At 36.6% G+C, this 24,120-nt stretch overlaps 2 protein-coding genes and 1 pseudogene across 2 annotated transcripts; 1 reads left to right on the top strand and 2 right to left on the bottom strand.

Annotated features, from left to right (window-relative positions):
* The first annotated feature begins 82 nt into the window (after positions 1-82).
* Positions 83-11,365, top strand: LOC132286964 (N6-adenosine-methyltransferase MT-A70-like). The gene is made up of 7 exons (XM_059789412.1): positions 83-1,353; positions 3,611-3,709; positions 4,317-4,400; positions 4,489-4,844; positions 8,810-9,026; positions 9,324-9,403; positions 10,772-11,365. The coding sequence occupies exons 1-7, from the start codon at positions 124-126 to the stop codon at positions 11,046-11,048; spliced, it is 2,343 nt and encodes a 780-aa protein (XP_059645395.1). The 5' UTR covers positions 83-123; the 3' UTR covers positions 11,049-11,365.
* A 557-nt stretch (positions 11,366-11,922) lies between these two features.
* On the bottom strand, positions 11,923-12,853 carry LOC132286966 (early nodulin-like protein 8). Its single transcript, XM_059789413.1, has 2 exons — positions 12,599-12,853; positions 11,923-12,502 (listed from the first exon to the last, which is right to left on the bottom strand). Exons 1-2 carry the CDS (start codon positions 12,798-12,800, stop codon positions 12,132-12,134), a joined length of 573 nt encoding a protein of 190 aa, XP_059645396.1. The 5' UTR covers positions 12,801-12,853; the 3' UTR covers positions 11,923-12,131.
* A 1,519-nt stretch (positions 12,854-14,372) lies between these two features.
* On the bottom strand, positions 14,373-22,013 carry LOC132286212 (uncharacterized; annotated as a pseudogene).
* Between the last annotated feature and the right edge of the window lie 2,107 nt (positions 22,014-24,120).

Here is a 24,120-nt window from a genome sequence, read left to right as displayed (position 1 = left end):
TAGGTCTGGGCCTTGGGTCCAATGGTGATTCTTACGTCTCGTGTCCTCTTGCTTTACGGTTTTCGATTTCCAGTGGCATAAAACCAGACAAGTTGATAGGGAGTCACAGAAGTGGAGAGAGAGATGGAGAGTCAAGCAGATGGTAACGAAGACGCGTCCGGTATCAAATACGTGCGCCAAAGGCTCGAAACCCGCGTGGAGACCCTACACAATGCTCAGCTAGACATCATAGCTTCGCTGCAAACCCTAGTTCCCGATATAGTCTCCTCTCTCGATCTCTCTCTCAAAGTTGTCTCTGCCTTCAATGGCCGTCCTTTCAGTCCTCTACCTACACCTCTTCCAAACCCTAACCCTCTTCCAAACCCTAACCCTAACCGCAACTCTAAACGCCCACCACCATCACCTCTGGAAAACATTCCACACACGCCTGAAAACCGCTCAATCCCTCGCTCTTCCGACCACAAATCCACCAATTCCAAGAATCAGCAACCCAAACCATCTCCTGAAGTTTCGAGTCGTCGATCAGATAGTGAAAAGTTTACGCTTGATGAGAGTGGTAGTCCGTTATCGGTGATTAGGTCGATGGTTGCTGTTTGTTTGTTAGAAAGGGTGCCCTTTTCGCCCATTGATTCGTCTACGGTGTTGAGGAAGCTGGAGAATGATCAGTCAGCGACGGCCGCAGAGAAGGAGGCATTGAGGGAGGTGGGAGGGGAGTCGGGTGCTATACTGGCGGTGGAGATGGCTTTGAGGTCGATGGCGGAGGATAATGGGGGCGTTGACTTGGAGGAGTTTGTAGTGAGTGAGAAGTCCAGGGTTATGGTTATGGGAATTGACCGGTCTCGGCTAGTAAAGGAGTTGCCGGAGAGTAAGCAGTATCAGCAGAGTGAATCAAATTTAAATGAAGGAAACCAAATTCAGCAAGGGTCAACTAGCGGAGGTGATGTTAATGGTGGAGTTTTTGGAATGGGAAGTCCAATGCCTAGGCCAATGCCGGATATGTGGATGGCACCAGCAGAGCCGCATTTATCAGGGTTGCCTCCTATGTTTCCGGGGACTGCGCCAGGTCCAATGATGGGGCCGAGGGGCGGTCCAAGAGGTGTGATGGGCATGATGGCAATGCCCAGAGGGATGGGTGTTCCACCAATGCATAGACCTCAATTCGGGCCAAATGCACCAAGTGGTGTTTCAAATGCAATCCCTTTGAGGCCTAGGACTGAAGAAGAAGACATGAAGGATCTGGAGGCTTTGTTGAATAAGAAGACTTTCAGGGAGATGCAGAAATCCAAAACTGGAGAGGAGCTTTTGGACCTCATTCACCGTCCCACTGCTAAGGAAACTGCTGTGGCTGCAAAGGTGATTGAAAGCTTTATTTATCTATTTATTTATTTGCAACTATACATGCCTTTGCTTTGTGAAACCACCTTGGTGGATTCATTGACTTGGATTAGATACTCCATTACAATAATGCATTCTTTTGTTTGTAATGTCATCTTAATAAATTAAAAAATTTTGAGATGATTTAATCTTTTTTATTTTTATTTTTTGGGCAAGTGATTGAAAAACTGTACTCAATAAAAGTGATTTAGGGGTTGCTTGGAATATTGATATTGAATAGGCAACTTAAGGCATTATTTTTTTTTTTTTGGATAAGTAAAAATAGCATAAATAAAGGCATTCAAAAGGGGAACGCGTTGGATTAAGGTCCCAAAAAATCCAAGAAAGTTATTAAATCATCAGAAAAAGAACAAAAGCTCCTCTTGACATAATTGAAAAGAAAACGAAGAATGTAAAGTTTGACCATTACCGTGGACGACTCTTTCCCTTCGAACATTCTACTATTTTACTCCTTCCAAATGCACCACCATACACAATGTGGTACAATTCTCAAAAAATCGCGAATATCTCTTCTCACTCGACAACCTGTCCAAACATGAATTAACTCTTTAGTAGATTGTGGCATAACCCAACACATACCAAACAATCCAACAATAAGATTCTAACAATCATTCGCCACAGGGCAATGCAAAAGGAGGTGATCAACGGACTTCTCATAATCCTTGCATAGACAACAACGATTAACGATACAATTGTCCCTTTTTCTCAAATTATCAATTGTCAGAATCTTTCCCCACACAGCAGTCCAAACAAAGAAAGCCACCCTAGTTGGAGCCATAGACCGCCAAATAATTTTCCACGAGAAGTCTCGATTAACAAAATTTGACAAACTTAAAACAAGGATCTAACTTCAAAGCGACCATGGGAAGAAGGAGCCCAAATTAAAACATCATTACCTCTGCCAACGCCCTCTTGCCGATACAGAAGATCCAAAAAAACACATACCTTGTCCATCTCCCAATCTTGAAAAGAGCGCCGAAAATGCACATCCCACACAATCCCACTGCTATCAAGCTGATAACAATCAATTACGTAGGCTTGTTTATCAACAGCAATACTAAATAATCTTGGAAATGTACGAGAAAGTGGCTGATCCCCACACCAGAGATTTTCCCAAAACCGAATGCAACGACCATCACGGAGTTTGGATCTGACATGAGCTGAGAAAACATCCCATCTCTTTCGAATAGCCTTCCACATCCCTACTCCTCCCACCAAGGTAACCGGACGTGTAGACCAACCTCCAGCCTCTTCCCCATACCGACAAGAAACTAACCTACGCCATGGACGATGTCCTTCCCTCCCATATCTCCATAACCATTTACCCAGGAGAGCTTGATTGAAAGGAACTAAACGTCTTATTCCAAGTCCACCCAATTTCACGGGCTTACAAACTTCCTCCCATCTGACAAGGTGGTACTTGAACTCATCACCCTTTCCTCCCCAAAGGAAATCCCTTTGAATTTTTTCAATCCTATCTACTACAGAACAAGGGATTTTGAACATAGAAAGAAAATAAGTGGGAAGGCTCGATAACGTACTCTTGATAAGAGTAACTTTACCCCCTTTTGACAAATATTGCTTCTTCCAACCTGCCAATCTCTTCGCATACTTGTCAATCACGGAATCCCAACTTCCCACTAACCTGGAAGAGACCCAATTAGTTTGCTTTCTTGACTTCTGGTTTGAATTGCCATTCTTTGAGAGTAAGAATTGAGGGGAGCGGACATTAGACAAGAAAAAATAATGTATAGAATAGAGACGTGTCCTTTTCTTGTTCGTTTTGTAAATATAAGTAAAGGGGGTATATTTTGTTGTTGTCTTTGAATGTCATGAAGAAACAAGGACCGAATGGTGGACATTATAAATATAGAAGTGCTTTCTGTCCAAATATCTTTCTTATCTTTTAGGCGGAAATCAGCACTCTATGGAGCTTTCAGCCTTTCTAATAAAAACATTTCAACCTGTTTTAAACAAGGGAAAGGAAATTTGACAGGAGTTCCTTCCCTTTTCTTTGTCATCCATTATATTAGACACATGGCGCGGTTTATGCCCTTCTCTTCCTTTATGCTTGAGCATTTCATTTATCTAATCTGTGTGACCCCTAGGGTCTTATAGAACTAGAAATTCATGAAAAATATATTTCATGCAAGAATTCATATTTTACCCTTTTTAATCATATTTATTTATGTTTGAGTTGGTGATCTTGTTTCAGTTCAAAACCAAAGGTGGCTCTCAACTAAAGGAGTACTGTTCAGCCTTGACAAAAGAAGATTGCCGACGTCAAACTGGTTCCTATATTGCATGTGAGAAGGTCAGTAAGGAGTATTATGCTGGGTTGTTTATTAGAACAAGATAACATGTATAAAGTCACCACTGCACCAAGAGTTATAGCTCATGGGTACCTTCTCTACCTCCCAAAGTGGAAGATTATGGGTTCAAATTCCCATAGAAGCAAAGCGGGTGTGTTAGTTATTTGTCAGCACCAAAGAGAAAAAGGAAAAAAAAAAAAAAAAAAGTCACCACTGCTCAGTGGACTTGATCTAAATTTTAATTTAGCATCGTTACATGGTTGATACTTCTAAAGACCTTGTTTGTTATTTGCATAATGCATCAAGGCTAAGCTTTGGGCGATGCACTACGAATAGTCAAACATTCACATAATGGGTTGAAGTAATTTCAATGTCTAGTATCTTAAAGTGACCAAATTGATTAACTCTTCTTCTTTTTTTGTTATTTTTATTGATACCCTTCTTGTGATATTTTATTTCAATTTGTGAACTAAAATATTTTCATCATTAAGGTCAGTTATAGTGAACTCAATTGGAATCTGTAAAGAAAATTGGGATGAAGTAACAACATTAGCTAATCACTGCTCGAGCTAGATTTGATTTTATGACTGAATCTTTCAATGCTTTTAGGTTCATTTTCGACGTATAATTGCTCCTCATACTGATGTCAATTTGGGGGATTGCTCTTTTTTGGACACGTGCCGTCACATGAAGGTAAATTATACTTTTACCTGGAAAGTTATATTAATTGCTTGTAATTATATTAGCTTGAAATTTAACGTATTATTGTTATCAATGATAGACATGCAAGTATGTCCATTACGAGCTTGACCCAACACCAGATGTGCCACCTATGATGATAGGGGCTGCTAATCTTCCTCCCCCCAAACCTCTAAAGCCTCAACGTGCTCATTATTGTTCAGAAGTAGAGCTTGGTGAACCGCAATGGATCAACTGTGATATCCGTAATTTTAGAATGGACATTTTAGGGCAATTTGGAGTTATAATGGCAGATCCACCATGGGACATTCATATGGAATTGCCTTACGGGACGATGGCTGATGATGAGATGCGCAGTCTTAATGTTCCTGCATTGCAGACTGATGGCCTGATATTTCTTTGGGTAACTGGACGAGCAATGGAGCTTGGACGAGAATGGTATGTGCTTTATCTTTGGATTTACAGTCATAATGTTGATTAAACCATTTTTTTTTTTTTTTGGATGGTTTTAATTTCACTCCCCTTAAATTGAATATGGGAACATCTTGTTTCATAACCAAATAATGTACGCTAACTGCAAAATGATATTCCCATGCATTAATTGAACAACAATATCATAACTCTAATTAATCCAATCCATCAATATCTCTTTAGTTAGATGACAAAAATATACATCCATTACCAAGTATCTCAACTTTAAATTTACATCTGATCCCCAATGCATAATGACTCAATGCAAATAACAGATTCGTTCACATCTCTATAGGTTTCAGCCCTCACCGCCATTTTACTAGCAACCAATAAGAATTATAAATAAAAAAGTGAGCTCACGACTCAACAAGTTCATCTCCTTACCATACATCAACATTCAAATGTATGATTATAATTATGATACTACTCCAATCAGTACTACCAATGGGAACATGAATGGACTAACCATATTATGAAAAATTATTATTCAGTTTCTGTCATGATCATGTTAATCTTCTTGATTAACTATTTTTCATTATTTCTTAATACAATATTTGCATGTATGGTTCTTTCATATCTTAGATTTGACAACTCAACCTCATATATGGCATGCATTTAATAACACGTGGGATCATACTCAGCCATCATCATGTCTCAAGTGTGGGATCATATACAATCATTCCAAAATCTCATATACTGGACCGTACTCAACTGTACCTAATCTCATTTGTGAGGTTGTTCACAACCATCCCAAATCTCATAAATAAGACTGTACTTAACTGTCCATAAATCTCATGTGTGGAATCATATGCAACCATCCCAAATTCTCATAAAGAGGATCATACTCTAACCATCCATAAATCTCATGCGTGGAACCGTATGTAGAACTGTTAATGGTAATGGGTTCAGACCGGACGTGGTCTGATCCAATCAAAATCCAGTAAGGAATAGTTGTGCTCAGATCTGAATCTGATTCAATAGTCCGATGGATTATCTATATTGAATCCAATTCGAACCAGATTCGGATCGAAATCCAATCGAGAGGCCTAACTGTATGCAACCATCCCAAAATCTCATATGCAAGACCGTCTCAAGTCTCAACCATTACCTTATTTTCATGTTTTTCACTTTGCGAATTATCCATGTCTCTCTTTTATTTATTTATTTTTAAGTATTCATTGAAGAGCACCCAAAAGGGGATGCGACCCAGAACAATTGCAAAAAAACTATAGCCTTAAGCTATCCACAACAGACAAAAGAATCTCCAAAGATTTACAATTAACCCCCAAATCCAAAGAATAGAGAACTGAGAATAAAATATCTAAACATCTCCCCAGGAGACTCCACCCCATCAAAGGGTCTCCTATTTCCTTCTCCCATAGGACCCACTACAGACAGAGGGGGGCTGTCCCACAGATCTCCAACTCGGGGCCGCACTCAGTGTCCATCCCAAGCATCAATCAAGGTCAACGTGGACTTTGGCATGACCCACTGAATCCCAAAGATGGTACACATCATGTTTCACACCTAAACATTCTAGTAATTGAATAATCACTAGAATACTTAAATTATTGTTTCTTTTTTTCTTTTTTTTTTTCAATTTTAGGTAATTTATTACACATTTTCTCTTATCTCAGTGTTCCACGTCTTAATATTTTAGAGTTTTACATTAGCACAAACACCCATATATATCTATATATGTTTCCTAGAGCTATTCTTTTGAAAATGATTATTCATCTATACGCCTATCTATATTCAAGATTTAATTGATCACACGTATAGATTAATATATATGGAATATTCCTGAGTTCTCAACCATTTAGGAAAATAGTATTCTGTATCAAAAAATAATAATAATTTAACTTGGAAACCCTAATCTCACACAGTTAAGAGATAATAGTTGTATTTCTACCATAATATTATTGTTATATAATTACATGTGTGTGTGTGTCCATTGTCTATTGTAATTAATATCAATAATTTTTCTTCTAATTAGACCAGAAGGAATATGGAATCAACATACATACAATAATGTATTGAGTTATATAAAAGCTTTCACTTGCCTGATTTATCACTACTAACGCATCATCTACTTTAGGCTTGATTCTCTTCAGGCGTTGGTAGAAGTTCTTGATCATTTTTGTTCTTTTCTTTCTTTTTTTGCTCTTCTCCCATCCGCTTCCTATTTGCTACAAAATCGCTTTTTAACCCTCTGTGTTTTTTTGAATAACTAGTAAAGTGGTGTGTTATGAATATCCCTTTTAACGATTATTTTTATTCTAAAAGTTATCCTAAACCATCTACTTGCATCACAATTTAAATTTAAATATTTATCTAATCTGTTATCAGTTTTTTTTTTTTTTTTTTTTGGGTGCGGGAGTTTAGGATCAACCCTAATTACAAGTTTATTAACCTGATGTCTTTTTTTTATACTAGCCCAACCATAGACCCATGTTTAAATTGGTTACATCTATATTTTAACATTTTTATCTTATTTATATTTTTTTAAGGGCTCTTACATTTAACATGTCAGTAATATAGGACATGCGGCGAATTAATGCAATAAAATATACATGATGCTAATATTTTGCTGTGCCCCAAAGACATTTCAGTAATATTTGACTGTTTATGCTTGTGATGCTCAATACGACAATAATTAATTTTGCCTGAGACAATCGTTGACCAATAGGGGCATTGGATGATCCCCATCAATTGGAACAAAGTCATTTGATTGGTAGAGATGATTCTTTTTTTCGCACATCGGTATGACAATTCTCTTTAAGGGGTCGTTTGGCAGCTGCTTCTCTTTTGCATTTTCAATTTTATATAAAATAGAAGTAGTGTTTCTGTTGTGTTGTGATTCATTTTGGAACGAAAACATGTTTGGCAACTTACATTTGTTGCACAATCATTCAAAACATAATAAATAAATAAAAATAAAAAATGTTGGAAGCTTATAAGAAAATATGGTATTTACACCATGTTGGCTTTTTGAAAAAATTCTTGTAACAGTTATTCCGCTATAGTGTCAAAAACAAGTGGAAGCAACTTTTTTTGCTTCCCAGATGCAGTATTGTGCGAAACGTAAAGATCGTTGTCAAGCATGCTTTTGTTACTTGTTTATGTTTTTCACCATATCTGCAACAAAAAACACTAAAAAACAGTTGCCAAACTTCCCCTAAGTGAATCGTTGGAGTTTCTAATGTGGAATTATGCATACTTTACACAAGTTATCTAAAGGAAGAAACCTCATGTTTCTTGAATCCAGTGGCTGCATGCTCACTTGTTCTACATACCTAAATCATTATCTTTTGAATAACTATGCTTAATGTGTTTTTTTTTTTTCAAGTTGTGTGTGTGTATTGGGAGAGAAGAGGAGGGTTCTGCGTGTGTATATGTCGGGAGAGAAGAGAAGCGAAAAGGGGGGGTGGCGGGTTGTCCCAGAAAGAATATTTGTGGCATCAATTATTTTTCTAATATTCTTTACCATAGTCATTCTCATACAGACCTTCATGAAGCACACTATACAATGAACTTTCTTTTTGAGTGGAATTTTTCGGTGGTTAAAATTTGTATTTCGACTCCTCTCAAGTAGTTGTATTCAATATGTTGTCGAGAGATTTGAGCTTCGATAATGAACACCATACACTAAAGCTAGTCTCATTCTAAACATTTTATCTTACCATCGAAAATAGTTTTGCTAGTAAGTAGTAATTTCGGCACAATTTTAGGGTCAATATGCATGTGTCCTGCATTTTTTACTATTTAACAAAATGCTTGGTCAATTACCTGCTTTTAGTAACATCCTTGAATGTCTTTCAGTGCAAATTGAGAGGATCTGTAAGAAATAAAACAATACTGCCCCTTGCTTAGCATGTTACAATATACTTCACTATGGGACGCTCATATGCAGTTTAATATACTTCTTGCAGTTTAGAACTTTGGGGATACAAACGCGTTGAGGAGATTATTTGGGTGAAGACCAATCAACTTCAGCGCATAATCAGAACGGGGCGAACTGGTCATTGGCTCAACCACAGTAAGGAACATTGCCTTGTTGGAATGAAGGGAAATCCAGAAGTGAACAGGAATATTGATACTGATGTCATTGTAGCGGAGGTTCGAGAAACAAGCCGTAAGCCAGATGAGGTTAGCAGACTCTAATTTCATAATGGCTAATTGCTCAGTGTTTCCTTAAATCTTCACTCGTTTATCTGTCTCCGCTTCATCGTGGTTCTTGCTGTAACGTAGATTATTACATTTGGATGGCTACACCTTTTCTTGTTTCTATATCTGATGGCTAAACTGAATTGATCGCTTCTGCAAGATGGTTTCATTATAATTATTGTCTTATTAGTTATTATTTTTGCCATGTGTCACTGGAATATTATCATTGTAGGCTTTCCTGAATTAAACTTGTCTCTTAATTTGCATGCCACCTTGCAGATGTACCCAATGCTGGAGAGGATAAGTCCAAGGACGAGAAAGCTGGAATTGTTTGCTCGCATGCATAACACTCATGCAGGGTATGCTTTCTTAATCTTTTATTTTGAGATCTTACAATGAAAATTTGAGATTAAATGGAACGAGATGAAGGTACTAGTGGCATTTTGAAAGGATTAATGATTTAGGACTGTCTAGATCTCCTGCACCATTAAGAACCTGAGCTGGAACAATCAGATAGCATCTATGAAGCATGGACACGGAGACGGGATACGGACATGACACTATAGATACGGAGATACGACAAATTCTTAAAAAGTTGGATACAGATTAAGCAAGGACACAACAATATTTGTATACATATTATATTAATGTAGATATGTATAAATTAAAATATTTATATATGTATCTATCTAAAAATTTAAAATATTAATTGTTCATCATGCTATATATATGTTTACTAACATTTTCCTCTAAAAAAAAAAATTATGACAAGCAAGTTCAGGGTTATATTGCATGGAATAAATGGACTAAATTAGTGATATTTTCGTAATATATCAACATTTAATGTTGAAGACTCATTAAATTTATCCTAAAGTGCCTGAGAAAAATCAGGTGTGTTAAATATTAAAAATATTATTTTCAAATTATGAATACATTTAGGATTAGGCACGTATTTGTGAGAACTCAAGGTGGGTTGGTATCTTAAACAGATATGTCCTCCTTATAAAAGTATCGGTGCTTCGCATAATCTAGCTCAATTTATGTCTGAACTGCCTGAATGATTTGGAGTATTTGTGACGATTGGGATTAGCTAAATGTTTCCTTGGTACAGGAAACAGTTGCTTTGATCTATCAACCATGGCTTAGATCTTGATTTATTCTGTGCTATCTACGGTCTGGGTTTCACAAATGATGATACTCTAATAGATTGATAGGGATTGAAACAAGTAGAATAAGAATTTGTTTGTGACAGTGTTAATGAGATAATAATAGCATTAAGGTATACCTATTGCAACATCACTCTCATTTCATTTTCAATCTTTGATCTGAAACAAATGAACCCTATATCAATCCCTTATAAGTCAGTATTTTTATTTTTGTTTGCATATATATTCCCTAATTTAGTGGTGAAAATTTCCTCAAATTCAAGTTAATACTTTCATGAGAATTATTCCTCATAGTTTATCGATTTGATCACCATGGTCATTCCTGGGAGTTCTGCCTCGTCATTAGATTTCCAGGAAATATAATTTTCTCCTAAGAGAATCAATGCTTTATTTCCTTGAATTCTGGTATTGGCTTGAGAAAATCAGACTTGTTTACTTGTGATCTTTGCTCTGATTTAACATGGTAGAATCCTGGTGTGATGTCTGCCTATCTTTTGGCTTCTTTTAGCTTCTTAAACATGATCTAGTTTTTTTGGTTTCTCTGATGTATTGCTTATTCAGATGGATATCACTCGGTAACCAATTGAGTGGAGCACGGTTAGTGGATGAAGGACTTAGGGCTAGGTTTAAAGCGGCTTACCCAGATGTAGAGGTGCAGCCGGCATCTCCTCCAAGAGCTTCTGCAATGGAAGTAGACTCCACTGCTGCTCAAATGAGGAGTCCTTTTGCGGGAAGTGATTCAAAGCCTGCACCACAGTTCGCAGAGGCCCCAGCCCCACAGGCAGCTTATGTTTCTGAAGGGAAGGCAACCAACCCTGACGTTGAGATGGCTGGTTGACTAACCGAACTCCGTTATCTACCCAAATTGTAACCATTAGGATGATTGTTACCTAGTATTCTAAAGCCTAAGGCAATAGCAGCAGTTTGCAGAGGCCTCGGCACCACAGGGAACAGATTCATATGGCCGGCTAATTAACCAAACTCTGTTTTATGCACAAATGTAATCGTTGCAACGAGTGTTACCCAGTAATTTACTCTAAATTATCGATATAAGAGTATGGTTGTAACAGTTTAGGTTGTTTAGCCAAGAGGAATCCTGTGTTTTTTGGCTGTTTGTTTGTGGTAATCCTTAATTAAGTTTGCTTTTGATAGAAATTATTGGTGACTGATGAGTGTAGTAATATGGATCACGGAGCATTTAACAGTTGTAATTTTAATGTGGATGAAATAACTGTAACAAATAAAGCAGAGTTACTCATGAAAAATTTGGGATTGAGCCAGCAAAATTACAATTAATTTATATAAATAAAAAATGCTGGATGGCCCTGGAACCAGTATAATTTAATATTTCGTATTCGTAATGTTGCATCTTGTAATTACCCAGAGTAGTTTGTCTCTTTGTCATGGAAACTGATTATGCATGTTTTTTTTTTTTTTTTTTAAGAAAAATAAAATAAAGCAATAATGGAAGAGGGTGTACACGAAACAAACAATTTGATCGTGTGTGGACATCTTTTTATGGTAAAGGTGATATGGATTATCTATGATTTCTATGGCATTAGGTTCGAATAACATATGAATGGTAGGGTTTTGTGAATGTGTGTGTGTGTGATAGAGAAATTGAAAAAAAAGCATTGATTTTAAAGAAGCAATGTTCCATACGAGTCTGAAATTACAACATTTTATTATTAAAAATAGGTGAAAGAATTAGATTATGATCCAGAATATGAGAAAAGTTTATAAATCAACTAGTGAAAGAAGGAAAGTAATGGCATTTGAAGTGTGTATATATGAAGAAATAAATCAATATAAATTGGATCTCTAGAGGCTTTCAATGGTCTGTCTTTTTGCCTCTGATTTATGAAACGATGTAATCTTTCATTCATATGCTGCCTGCCTGCCACTCACAAGTGAAAACCAATTAGCATACCAGGAGAAAACCAATGGCTGCTGACATGAAGACGGGAACATTTAACAAGGACGAAGATGAAGGCGGCGCCGGAATGGAACCGAACACGGTTGGGTAAGATGGTGAAGAAGCTGTGGGACCATAGGAGGGTGAGAATGCAGATGATGATGAGCCATTTCCAGAAAGCACAGAGATTTGGAGCTTCTGTGACTTTTGACAGCTCCCTGCTGCTCCACTGCTGAAGTACAAGTCACCAGGTGAGGTGATGTTGAAGAGGGAGTTGCCATTGTTCATGTACAAGATTGGATCTGTGAGATTGCAGGTATTGAATGATTGCTCTGTCACTTGAATAACTGAATCTTGACTTGGTGGGTATAGGAACACTGCATATATATATAGACTATGATTAACACACACAGTGACACACAGTAGTACTTTTATTAGAGGAGTTTTGGAAGGTAATAATGTGAGAAACTTACAGAGGGAGTCTCCAATCTTGAAGTTGTGGTATTTGGACCATTTGGTGTAGATGTGTGGATTTGCTCGAGTGGGTATGCCCCAAGCATCTAAATCTCCAACCTTGTATTGGTAACACAAAGCTGCTTTTGTTTGAATTAACAACAAAAAAAACTGAAAACCATACAACACCTTCTTGTATTTTGGATTTCTAAGACTACCCATCTCTCTCTCTCTCTCTCTCAAATCTAGGTGAGAATCAGAACTTGGGGGAGGTGGAAATATTATTATTATTGCCTTATTGGAGAGTCTGTCTGTATACAGATTGGCGGAAGGAAGTGGACAGGCTCTAGTCAAAATTACCCCAATGCCCCTCTTCCCTGTAAGAAGTTGTGAATTAGATAGTGATATTATTAACTCTTTAATTAGTAAGGCCTATGAGATATATTTTTCTTATGTCAATGGTTTGAGAATTACCAAATGTGAGGTCTACACTTGAATCATGTACATATTTTGTAGTTCTATGTGAATTCATTAAATCTGTTTTACAAAGGCTAAATGGTAGTTAAACGTATTTAGGATCATATTAAACTTGTCAGGTGTCAAAATAGTTAAATATGCTCACAAGTTTTAGACATAGATAAGTGACCTGACACACCTCAACTCAATGTTAGGTGATGACTCTAAATAAACATTCATCCGCCCTTTCATAATAACTGTTTACTCCCTTTTTCTTATAAGCATTTAGTATAAACTTTAGAGGAGGTGAAAACCCCCTTTGATACTAAAATAATAATAATAAGAAAAGAAGCAGCAGCTGCTGGCTACTTTCTCTTCTCAAATCAATGCTAAGTGACGACTCTAATAAACACTAATCCGCCCTATTCATAATAAGTGTTATGACTCCCTTTTTCTCATAAGCATTTAGTATAATCTTTAGAGAATGTGAAAAACGCCTGGTCCGACAATTGACATTTGCAAACTACAGAAGAAATCAATGCCGCCAAGAATGATTTTTTTTATACCAAAAAAAAAAAAAAAGGAAAAAGAGAGAAAAGAAAAGAAGAAGAAGCTGGCTACTTAATCTACTCTTGTTGATGTTCATGGCCCATAAATAGATGTGAAGATGAACCGGATGAGATTGAATTTAGAGATTGGTCTTGAGATGGGGTCCTAGTGATATGTAAAAGCAGAGAAGAAGGATATAGAAGCACTTGTATTGATTATTAGGGGCAAGGTGGTGAAAAGAATTCCATTATGGGACAGTAATGGCACATGGGACACTTGCATTCGTAAATATCAGTTGTCTTTGTCTCCTCTCACATAGATAGACCCAGTTTTCTCCAATTCATGTCTTCTCTGTATTATATTTAAAGCATTAGGATAAAGATGTGACCTCAACTTCTTAAACAACAGAGATCCTAATACAATTTTTTTTTTTTTTTTTTTTTTTTGGGGGCCAAATGAAAGAGAATCGCGGCTCAAGACCATCCATTTCCTCAATACACACACACACACACACACACACACACACACATATAAAAATATTTATTTTTTGAAAAGTAATAAAAAGGAAATAGTTAACAATCAAAATTTCTTTCTTTCTCTCTCTTTTCTTTTTTAAACTGGTTACTTTTGTCAAATCATTTTTTTTCAAAGTCAAAAACACATGCCTTGGGAAAATTAGCAAAACCTTAGCATACATGTAAATTCTAGCAGAGACGAACAATGTCACTTAAAAAGGCTGTGATTATAATTATTCTAATATTTACACAAAAACTGATGACACTGAACATGTAGCAAAAATAACATTGTGTATTTTTATATATTTCTGTTGTTCTGATTTATATGGGAAAAAAATATGGGATGGACTAGAGCAAATGATCAACAAGCCAAAAAGCATTCAATCCCCAATAAAATTTTATGTGGGAAAAGAGTAGCTAAATGAAGTTCTGAGAACAACCTTCCTTCTTGATACTACTACCTGTGGAATGCAAAATTTGACAAAGCTATTTATTAGCAGCTAGTGTACATCAAACTCAATGTTGTGATAAATATCTCAATTGAGAGATGACAATGGGATTCAACTCTTCTATGCGCGCCATTCATTCTTCAGTTTTCATTTCCCAAACTATTTCAATGAGATTTCAAGCCAGCCCTTGCCATGGCCAATGAACCCTCGTAATTTTGATTTGCACCAATGAACCCACTCGCATGGACAAAAACACAACCGGGGATCCCTGCCTCCTCCGAGAGTTCATTATCCATCAAACCTCGCCACTTACAAGGAACAGGCTTGCGACTTTCAAATTTATCAGGAGATATTGCCACGGCTTGAACGCGTGTGCTCCTGTCATCCTACATATAGGATTAAATCAACACAATAACATGATAAACTTTTTCCAAACAAACACTTTCAATTACAATGTGATAACATAAAACAAATTTGAAGAAGGGTTACATGGAAAGGTTGAAATTCACAAATATATAAATATAAATATAATCTTGTTGACAATCGAAACCACATTAACTACAAAATTACAGCTTCCATGTCATTATTGCACCACTTTCCTTCAGAACCCAAAATCATTTATGAAAGTTGGCTAAATATTGTCGATCTTATTAGGGATTCTAACGAACTTCAAATATCCTGGCATTTTCTTTTCTCTACCAGAACAAAGAACCAGAGCACTATATACAAAGGTCTCCAGTGCCAATACCTTTCACATGTTTTTTTTTTTTTTTTTTCCTAGTTGGTACTCACACATACTTGTCTCTTCTGAGTCTTGAACCTCTGACCTCCCTTTGGGAGATAAGAGGCTGATACCGTTAGGCCACTGGCCCGTTGGTACCTTTTCACATGTTTATCTTCTCATGATTTACATTTTATTTCCTCATGTAAGATAATAAATTATTAATAAAATTGCATACAAATAGAACTAGTTTTTTTACAAGAAACAATGACTTCGAGAGGTTTTACAAGTTGAATAAGTTTTACAAATAGATCATAAATTCATCACATGCTGAAAAAGAAATAAAAAATTATGCGATAGACATGAATACCTGATAAACAACATATTTAATGGGTGGGTCAATTTTCATCTCCTCCTCAAGCTCGAATATGTGAAGCTTCCACTGTTGAACAGATAAAATCAGACTCTTCTAAACTACAGCAAAATCGATATAGCTATCATAGTTAAAAAGCACATTAATATGATAAAGGCATTTAAGAAAAACGGTTGCCATAAAATTCATATGACCAATGTATTTGTTAAGATGATTGCTATAGATTATATCTGAAGGAAGCTTTTATTATGGAAAAATAAGCACAGTAGAGGCAATCATAAGACAAAGAAACACCTTGGAAGCAGCAGCGGTGACGAGCAATTTTCCTGAGGTAACAGTTGCACAACATCATAATAGCAATAGAAACTACACTTTTGCTGCTTGGGATAATTTCACTGACACTCACACCCCAAAAGTTAGTTAACAGGTGTGGCAAACCACTTTTTACATGTAAAAAGACATTCTTACCCTTTGACTTTGGTTTGACCCGCTAACTTTGTTTCTTTAATGATTAAAACTACATGTTTACCCTCAAATGACTTTAGTTTGACTATTCAAATGACATGTTTACCCTTCCTTTTCCATATACAAGAATAAATAAAGTAGGTGATCAACATAATACAGTTTGGTATTGAGGGCTATTATACGCCATACAAGTGTTCGGTTCTATATTTTTTTAAGGAAATTAATGAAATTTTAAGTAAGAAAATTTTATTTTTTTTAAGGAAATTAATTAAATTTAAAAAGAGAAAGAGAAAAATGAGAAAAAATTTACAAGTGTCCGGTTCTATGATCAATCACCCATTCATATATTCCATCATTTCAGATATATATGTAGGCTTGTCCTCATATTTTTTGGACAACAAAAGCCCCTGCTTTTTATTGTTTAGCATGTGAATTGAAGTCTATTTCTGTCATTTTATAATTATATTTGATTTTTATTTTCATTTTTTTCATCCTCACCCTAAACCACCGCTTCCATCTCCAAACCCACAACCACCACTGTGTATTTCGGCCGTAACCATAACCTGTGCATTATCACCACTATCCTCACCCCCACTCCATTCCCACCCCTACAGCCACCACCACTAGTACCACTGTTCATTCCGGTGAAACAACCACACCGACATTCTTGCTCGGCAGCAACATTGATGCCGCACGACGTGCCGGCTTGGTTCATAGCTAAGAAACTGGTTCTATGAGAGAGAGAGGGGGGGACGATTCCGATTGGGTCGAGAGAGGAGATTAGGTGCAGATTTATTTTGATACTGGGTTCGCAGTGTCGATGCAATTTCGCCAACACAAATCAGCCCCAAAATCATACAAATCAAGTCATCGCCAACATAAATCAAGCCGTTGCCAATGCAAATCAAGCCATCGCCGTTGACCAGTGGTCAGCCTTCGTTGAATATTTCTCGTCGCTGTCGATTGGCCGTCGCCAATCTTCTCTTATCCATCATCAATCGATTATACAAAGATGAGATGAGAGAGAGACGTTGACTGTACAAAGTGGAGGTGGTGGGTATGCCTGTGCGTAAAGCTGTGTGTGAGAGAGAGATGTGAGAGAGAGGAGTGGGTAAGTGAAGCTCAGACCGTTGAGACGAAAGTTCAGATCCCAAATAGAAAGCAAATCTTCCATGTATATATATATATATGTGTGTGTGTGTGTGTATAATCCACACTCCATCGCCTCAGTTGCAAGCCCGGCATAAATAGCGAGATCAAGGAGCAACTGGTGGAGTTAGAAATTCGGGAGCAGAGAAGTTGGGCGTCTGTATATATATATATGCACATACACACATAATCTTTTGAATCACCAGCTTGGTGATACCCTGTATGTTGTTACAGACCGAAGCGTCCCTTGAGGAGAGAGACACAGACAGAAGCGTGCCTTGAGAAGAGAGAACGTCCCTTCATACAGAGATAGAGGAGAGAGAAATAGTGTGTGTAAGGGTATAGAAATCATTTACATTATCTAATATTTTGGAATAAATGTGATTAAAAAATTAGGGGCAAATATGTCTTTTCTCATGTTTTTAACGGAAACAATAACGGAAGTGCGAAAATGGACCTAAGTGATAGTTATTTTCGAAAGATATTTGAGACTAATATTTGGCCAAACCTCAAAGGGTGTCAGTGAAATTATCGCTTGCTGTTTAAGATTTTTTCTAGTTATCTTGAATGGAGATAAGTTTGAACAATTATATACTAAATACAGAGTACAATACAAGCAATGCACAGAATTGAACTGTTACAAACTTTTTTCCTTGCTTCTGAAAACTGATGAAAATTTCTTCCTTTCTTTTAAACTGTCATGCACCAGACAGCAGATATACCACTGAAGACTGTAACCTTTTTAAGAGTTCTATTTAAAATAATTTCTTCTCCCACAGCATCAGCAATTCCCCCTCCGCACCATTATCACATAAAACCAATCAGGAAACCAAAACAGACACAGTATTAAGTGTCCCAAGTTTAAACCAACAACGTAAAAAGAAAGGACTGGGATCCACCATCTATTTCACTCAAGTGGCTGCCTAGAGTGTACAAATTCAGATTGATTATAAAGTTTAACCACCTAATTAACTTAATCTTTTGTTAAGGCATCCCAATTAATTTATCCACTTTCTAAAGCATTTAAACTGGCAGTTATTTGTTAGCAATTTCTGCATTGATTGCAGCAATCATCATATTGCAAGTAATCTTCAAAGAAGTTTATAAGGGTTAATTGCAACAACAAAAAAAAAACCTGTATAATATAAGTTTTTGCAAGTTGCCCCCTGAATTGTAATTGTCCCTCCTCAACTATTGAAAATGTTAAAATTTTCCTCCCTCCACAGCGAGGTGTCCTGCAACATTTTTTAATAGTTAGGGGGGCAAATCACAATGCAGGAGGCAACTTGCAAAAACTTGTACAGTAAATGGATTTTCTTGCAAATAACCCAATTTGTAATGATATAATATAGGCTATGTAGAATCACAGAAACTTCAAATTCAGAGAAGTGAATACACCACCAATTGAATATGAAAAAAGAACACAAGAAATAACTTCATAGAATTAAATATGAATATGTGCAAGTAGCAACATAAATACCAAGCTGGTACTATAGAAGAAGAAAATAGCATTGGGTTACTATATAAAATCAAAGACTACTTACAGGGCATGATCTAGTCAAAACAATGATTTCTCCACTAGGATCAATATCACGCCTTGTTGCAAGACACTCCATAACAATTGACCGTGCTGCTAGCCATGATTTCGCATGAAACTGAACACTCTGTGAATAGGAGAAGATTGTTAAACTTAAGATATGTGTATAATATAACATATATCAACCATAAACCCTCTACTCTTCCCACTCTTTTAAGTTCAATTTAGGTTGCTAGTTCAAACATCAAAGAACCTTCAAATTTGGGAAAATCTCACATCTAAAAATTCACTGCCAGCCAGAGTCATTGCCCCTTGAAAAGCTTCATTCTCCTTCTCCAATGACTGATCAGGGTCCATCCAATTCAAATTTAGTCTTCCAACTCTCGAAGACAAGTGCGTATTATTCACATATCTGGAAGACTGGTCAGAGTCATACCGACTGATTCCATTGTCAATTGCATCAATTGCCTGTTACAAGCAAACAAAAACACTAAATGATTATAAGCATAAGGACATAAGTTAGACCATGAAGAAACAATATTGAACCAAAACTTTCTGAATAAAAACATCTAGAATCAGTTTTAAACCAAAGACACAAGTAGTTAAAGCTGATATCTAGAACACAAAGGTCATCATATGACAGTGAGAACTCTGTATATTCTCCACTTTTATTGACTCTGAATCAAACATAAAGAAGCAAGAAGTCCATACATTTTCTGATTTCCTCGACTCCTAATCAGTTTAACACGGAAAGAAATCCCTGCATTCCCATTAGAACTTGTATGCGTAAATTCAGTATCCAGAGTTGCTATAGATTTCAACCCCCAAGTGTTCTTTTGATCAAGAATAAAGTTCCAATTCCAAAGAAAAAAGTAATACCTGTTTATGCTCAAATCTCAATGCGCCAGTTATATTCAATTTCTTGACAACTTATAACTTCTATTGACAAACTCTCTCCCTCTTTAACTCTTAGCCACCCAATTAGCCTCCAAAAGCATGACCATCTTTCAAAAAATTAACTGCATTCTGCTTTGCCACCAACACCACAGATTATATGGCATTGTTCACCAACTATAAGTTAGCATAGTCATGAATCCTTCAAGAAACATAAAAATGACCACGGTTTTGCCATCGACTGGAAGATGCATAAATCTCATTTTATTTTTTTGGAATTTAAAATATGATATTTCCCCTTCTTAAGCATGTACTTCCGCAAATGCCCACACATAAACATCTAAAAACACGAATCCTTCTCTTTCACCTTCTCCCTCTTTTATATTAGCATACATAAATCAAGTGTCCATACATCTTAAGAATGTTACTTACCCAACTACCCACACATTCACATCTTATTTTGCTTCTTATACTCCTTCACCTTTCCCTTCTCCCACTTTTATGTTCGTTCAGCGATTGAAAGATGAGACGTCCAAGGCCTCAGGTCCAGTTCCACATTCCTAGAATTAATATGAAAACTTTTTGATACTTTGGTTCCCGATAAGTGGGAAAATTACAATGGAATAGGGTTTCATGGAACATTGAATAAGGATATCCAGAAAATAATCAATCCTGATTGAGCAGGCAATATAACTTTGATAGGTAGTGTAATGCACCCATGGACCTTCAAATAAAAGACCTCACCGTCACCCACAGTTGTATTTTCTCCTCTTGGACTGAATGCATCAAATCATTTTTAAGTTTTTATCAATTCTTTTTTTTTTCCTCATTAAACCTGAAAGGCTGAAATAACATGATTTTTAAATCAAATTATCACTTCTTTAGTGATTTTCATAATTAATTTAAGTTGTTTATATATTCTTTTAAGACCCATTTTCCTCTATTCGTATGACATGCTCTTGAATGAAAATTACAAGAAAAGACACATTATTTCCCTCTCCCCAGGCTAATGGGTTCTCTTCTTTGTGAAGGAGTATTTACGGAGATGTTCTTAAAAGGGTTCCATTCCACTCTCCAAAAGTGTTCCCGATATTTTCATGGCTTCTCCTTGTTTAGGCCAATTAAATTGATAGTGCGAAAGATATTGCAAGGGAAAAAGATTTTTCTTTCAATTTGAAGAAAATTTATGGCGAAAACACACAATTTAGAAATGGTAGAAAGAAATGGCATTTTAAGAACGTTGGTTATACCATCATCAACGTGGTATGATAAATAAATATCACTTGCGAATATGCAAAAAAAATGGTGTCGAAATCTAGTACCTCCATGAAATTTTTGTAGATAACCAAGATTAATCAATGAAATCTGGATGTCCTTCATCAAGCTGAAGCTGCTTTGCAATAATTTCCATCCCATAATGCTGAAGACAAAAGGAAATGCAAATTAAGACGCATGAAAATCAAATCATGAAAGCCAAAAACTTAATGGTTAACCAAATGTAGACCCTATTTAATTACATGAACCAAGAAAAAGCATCACAAAATATCCCAAACTATCAAGAATCGCAGAAGTATCACTGTCCAGTACTTCTCACCTAGTTATAATAATTGCATCAATGAAAATGTTATGCATAAAAGCTTATACTGAACTTTCAATGTGAACCCTATATATACTAACTATAAGAGAAGTACAACCCAATTTGAATGCTGAAATTGGACCATAAAAAACAGGGCAAAACTGAAATTAAAGAAGTTTAATTTACTAATTAATTACCTTGTAAACAAGACCAGCACTACTGAGCTTATTGGTGAAGCCGTGGCCAAAAACGTGGTCGAACCCTTTCTGGTGATGATCGAAACGGTGTCGACTCGGATCGTACACTCCCCCTACATCAAGCACAGCATCAAGGGTTTCCAACACCTGCATTTCATTGGTTGTGTTTTAACAAGGAACTCCATATATATATATATATATATATATATATATATATATATATATACATACACATGCATAATGATAGGCAGTCGAGTACTAACTTGAGGGTCTCTGGTTCGAACGATTTGAGCCCCACAGAAGTTGTTGGTGAGGCGAATCATGAAGCAGCCCAGAGCTTCGTCGCAGTGAAAACTTCCATTGTGAGTGCCGACGCGCATTGGAATGTTGGTAGGCGATGCACTAGAGAAGGCACAAACCCTAAAGTTATTAGAGTTGGGCATGAGAGAGAATGCGAGGAGCTTTCTCCGAAAGCTGAACAGCCTCTGGTTCGCCAACGCCAACATGCCTTTGTCTTTGGATTTAAAGTTTAAATTGAAGGAATTTTGTAAACGATTCTTTGCTTTACTGATGTAAGTTTAAGTAGCCAGTGTTTCAAAAAATTCTACATTTTTCAATTTGAGCAAATAAACACATTTTATCAAAAGACTGAATACTTAAAACGACAAATAGTTCTTCTGAAACAGAATTCAAGTGATTACAGAGATGTTGTTATGGAATTACAATCAAATTAGAAGCAATATATGTATGTATGCAATGGATCGATAATTATAATTTAACAACAAGGTATTCTGAACAGGTTTACAGAAAACTTTCTTTATTGAATCGTCCAAGCTATTACAGAGAAATATTACAAGAGAGAGAAAAGAAAATTGAAAGATACATTGAAGGGAAACATTGTCCTCTATTTATACATAAAATGGACTTGAAATTAACAATTTGAAGTCCGCATAGTGCATGGGATCGTGTGCTAGAATAATGCAGTCGGTTGGCCCACCACTAAGTGCTGTCGCCTTATCTGATGGAAAGTAGACATCTGATAAAGGAAATTCTGTTGAAACAAAGACTTTGGGGAAAAGTTCTTTGTCCTCTTCTGTTGGCAGGATAAGAGGAATCTTTACTTTTTGGGGAGATTCATCTTGTCCTTCAAATGTCCTGTGAGAGAGTCCCAATAATCTGCTATGGAAATCTCGTCTTCAGAATTAAGATCTTCATTGGGATCTTGAGCATAACCTGCGAGACAAGAAAACTGATTTCCGTCTTGACTGGTCTGGCTAGAGACTGACACCATGGATGCATCATCTCTTACTGGAGGAGTGGAGGATTCAAAGGATTTAACGAATTTATTCCTCATAAAATCCATGCATTTAACCATTAAATCAGCTTCGGTAATTAATGGTTGTTGTTTTCTGATCATATCTTTAACAAGTTCAAATGGGTTAAAGATTTCGGGTTCTGGAATAGTTAACTTTGGAATTTTATCCATATATTCCATTGTTTTCTTTCTGATCTGATGGAGGAGGGCTTGGATAGGTTCTTGAGTCATACCTGACCACCATCTGTAATAAAAGATCCTCTGGAGGACCGGTAACCTGTCAGTGGTATAACCACATTGGAAATCCCATTTCCAAATCCAAGGGATTCCAAATTCAGTAAAAAACAATAGGGTGGATTTCCCTACAGGAATATTATCATGGCCTCGTAATTGAGGATGAAATTGTTGCCATGGCAAATATAATTGACTAATAGATTCGGGCAACATATCCAGATCAGGGCCAAATATAGCCCACCAGGGTATAACCCAGTTGGGGAAATCAGCCTTAACTGATTGAGGACATATCTTGAAGAACCAAGAATGCCTATGCTTCGGATTTTGATAAAAGAACGAATATGTCCATGCTGAGATATAATCCCAATAATTGTAACTGTGACCATAGGATATTTTCCTTGGCAAATTGGGATTTAATCCCCAGTCACTAGGCCGTATAAGCCTCTTAAAGATAGCTTTACTATAAGTAAGAGGACTATCTTTGGAATTCGGAAATTGCTTCGTGTGGTTTATCTCCACAGAGGAAGTTTCAGTAAGGATGGCTTCATAGATATATCTATGGCGACCATCTGGTGCAGCATATTGTTGAGTTTGGAAATATCTGGATTTGACTTCCCAAGGATCTGGCATCCATTGCTCATCTTGAGAATCCAGTACCAATAACCACTTTGGCCTTAGCCTTGTTTTTGCCACGAGCCTTTGGAGGATTACCCCGGCCCTGCCCATGGGGGGGCTGATTCATGAACCCTGCAAAAATTCACGAGTTAGAAAATCGGGTAAAGAATTAGAACTGCCTTTAATATATTCAATAGAAAAATCAAAAGCAGATAAATCAGCTTGCCAACCAGCAAATATCTGTTTGGAAACTAAATTCTTGACATCTTTTTCCAGTACTTGTTTAGCAGCACTACAATCAATGCGTAACAAGAATTTCTGATTTATTAAATCATCTTGGAATTTATAAATGCATTTAACCAAAGAAAGAATTTCCTTTTTGATGGTTGAATAATTTAATTGTGCATTTTTCCAAGTTCCTGAAGTGAAGCGAACAAGCTCTTCGGTTCCTGTACTGGGATTTTTCTGTTTAAGAATACCACCGTATCCAATATTGG

Source organism: Cornus florida, unplaced genomic scaffold, assembly GCF_030987335.1.
Source record: "Cornus florida cultivar Cherokee Brave unplaced genomic scaffold, ASM3098733v1 CherokeeBrave_3.0.0_Hap2_Chr11, whole genome shotgun sequence".
NCBI classification, from domain to species: domain Eukaryota; kingdom Viridiplantae; phylum Streptophyta; class Magnoliopsida; order Cornales; family Cornaceae; genus Cornus; species Cornus florida.
This window is presented reverse-complemented; position numbering and strand designations above follow the sequence as displayed.

Excerpts from the sequence above, each read along its gene's own strand:
- LOC132286964 (XM_059789412.1), top strand. The coding sequence starts at position 124 with ATGGAGAGTCAAGCAGATGGTAACGAAGACGCGTCCGGTATCAAATAC. Across the intron at positions 3,710-4,316 it reads CCTATATTGCATGTGAGAAG|GTTCATTTTCGACGTATAAT; the intron begins GTCAGTAAGGAG and ends CAATGCTTTTAG. Across the intron at positions 4,845-8,809 it reads ATGGAGCTTGGACGAGAATG|TTTAGAACTTTGGGGATACA; the intron begins GTATGTGCTTTA and ends TACTTCTTGCAG.
- LOC132286966 (XM_059789413.1), bottom strand. The coding sequence starts at position 12,800 with ATGGGTAGTCTTAGAAATCCAAAATACAAGAAGGTGTTGTATGGTTTT. Across the intron at positions 12,503-12,598 it reads CAAGATTGGAGACTCCCTCT|TGTTCCTATACCCACCAAGT; the intron begins GTAAGTTTCTCA and ends ATATATATGCAG.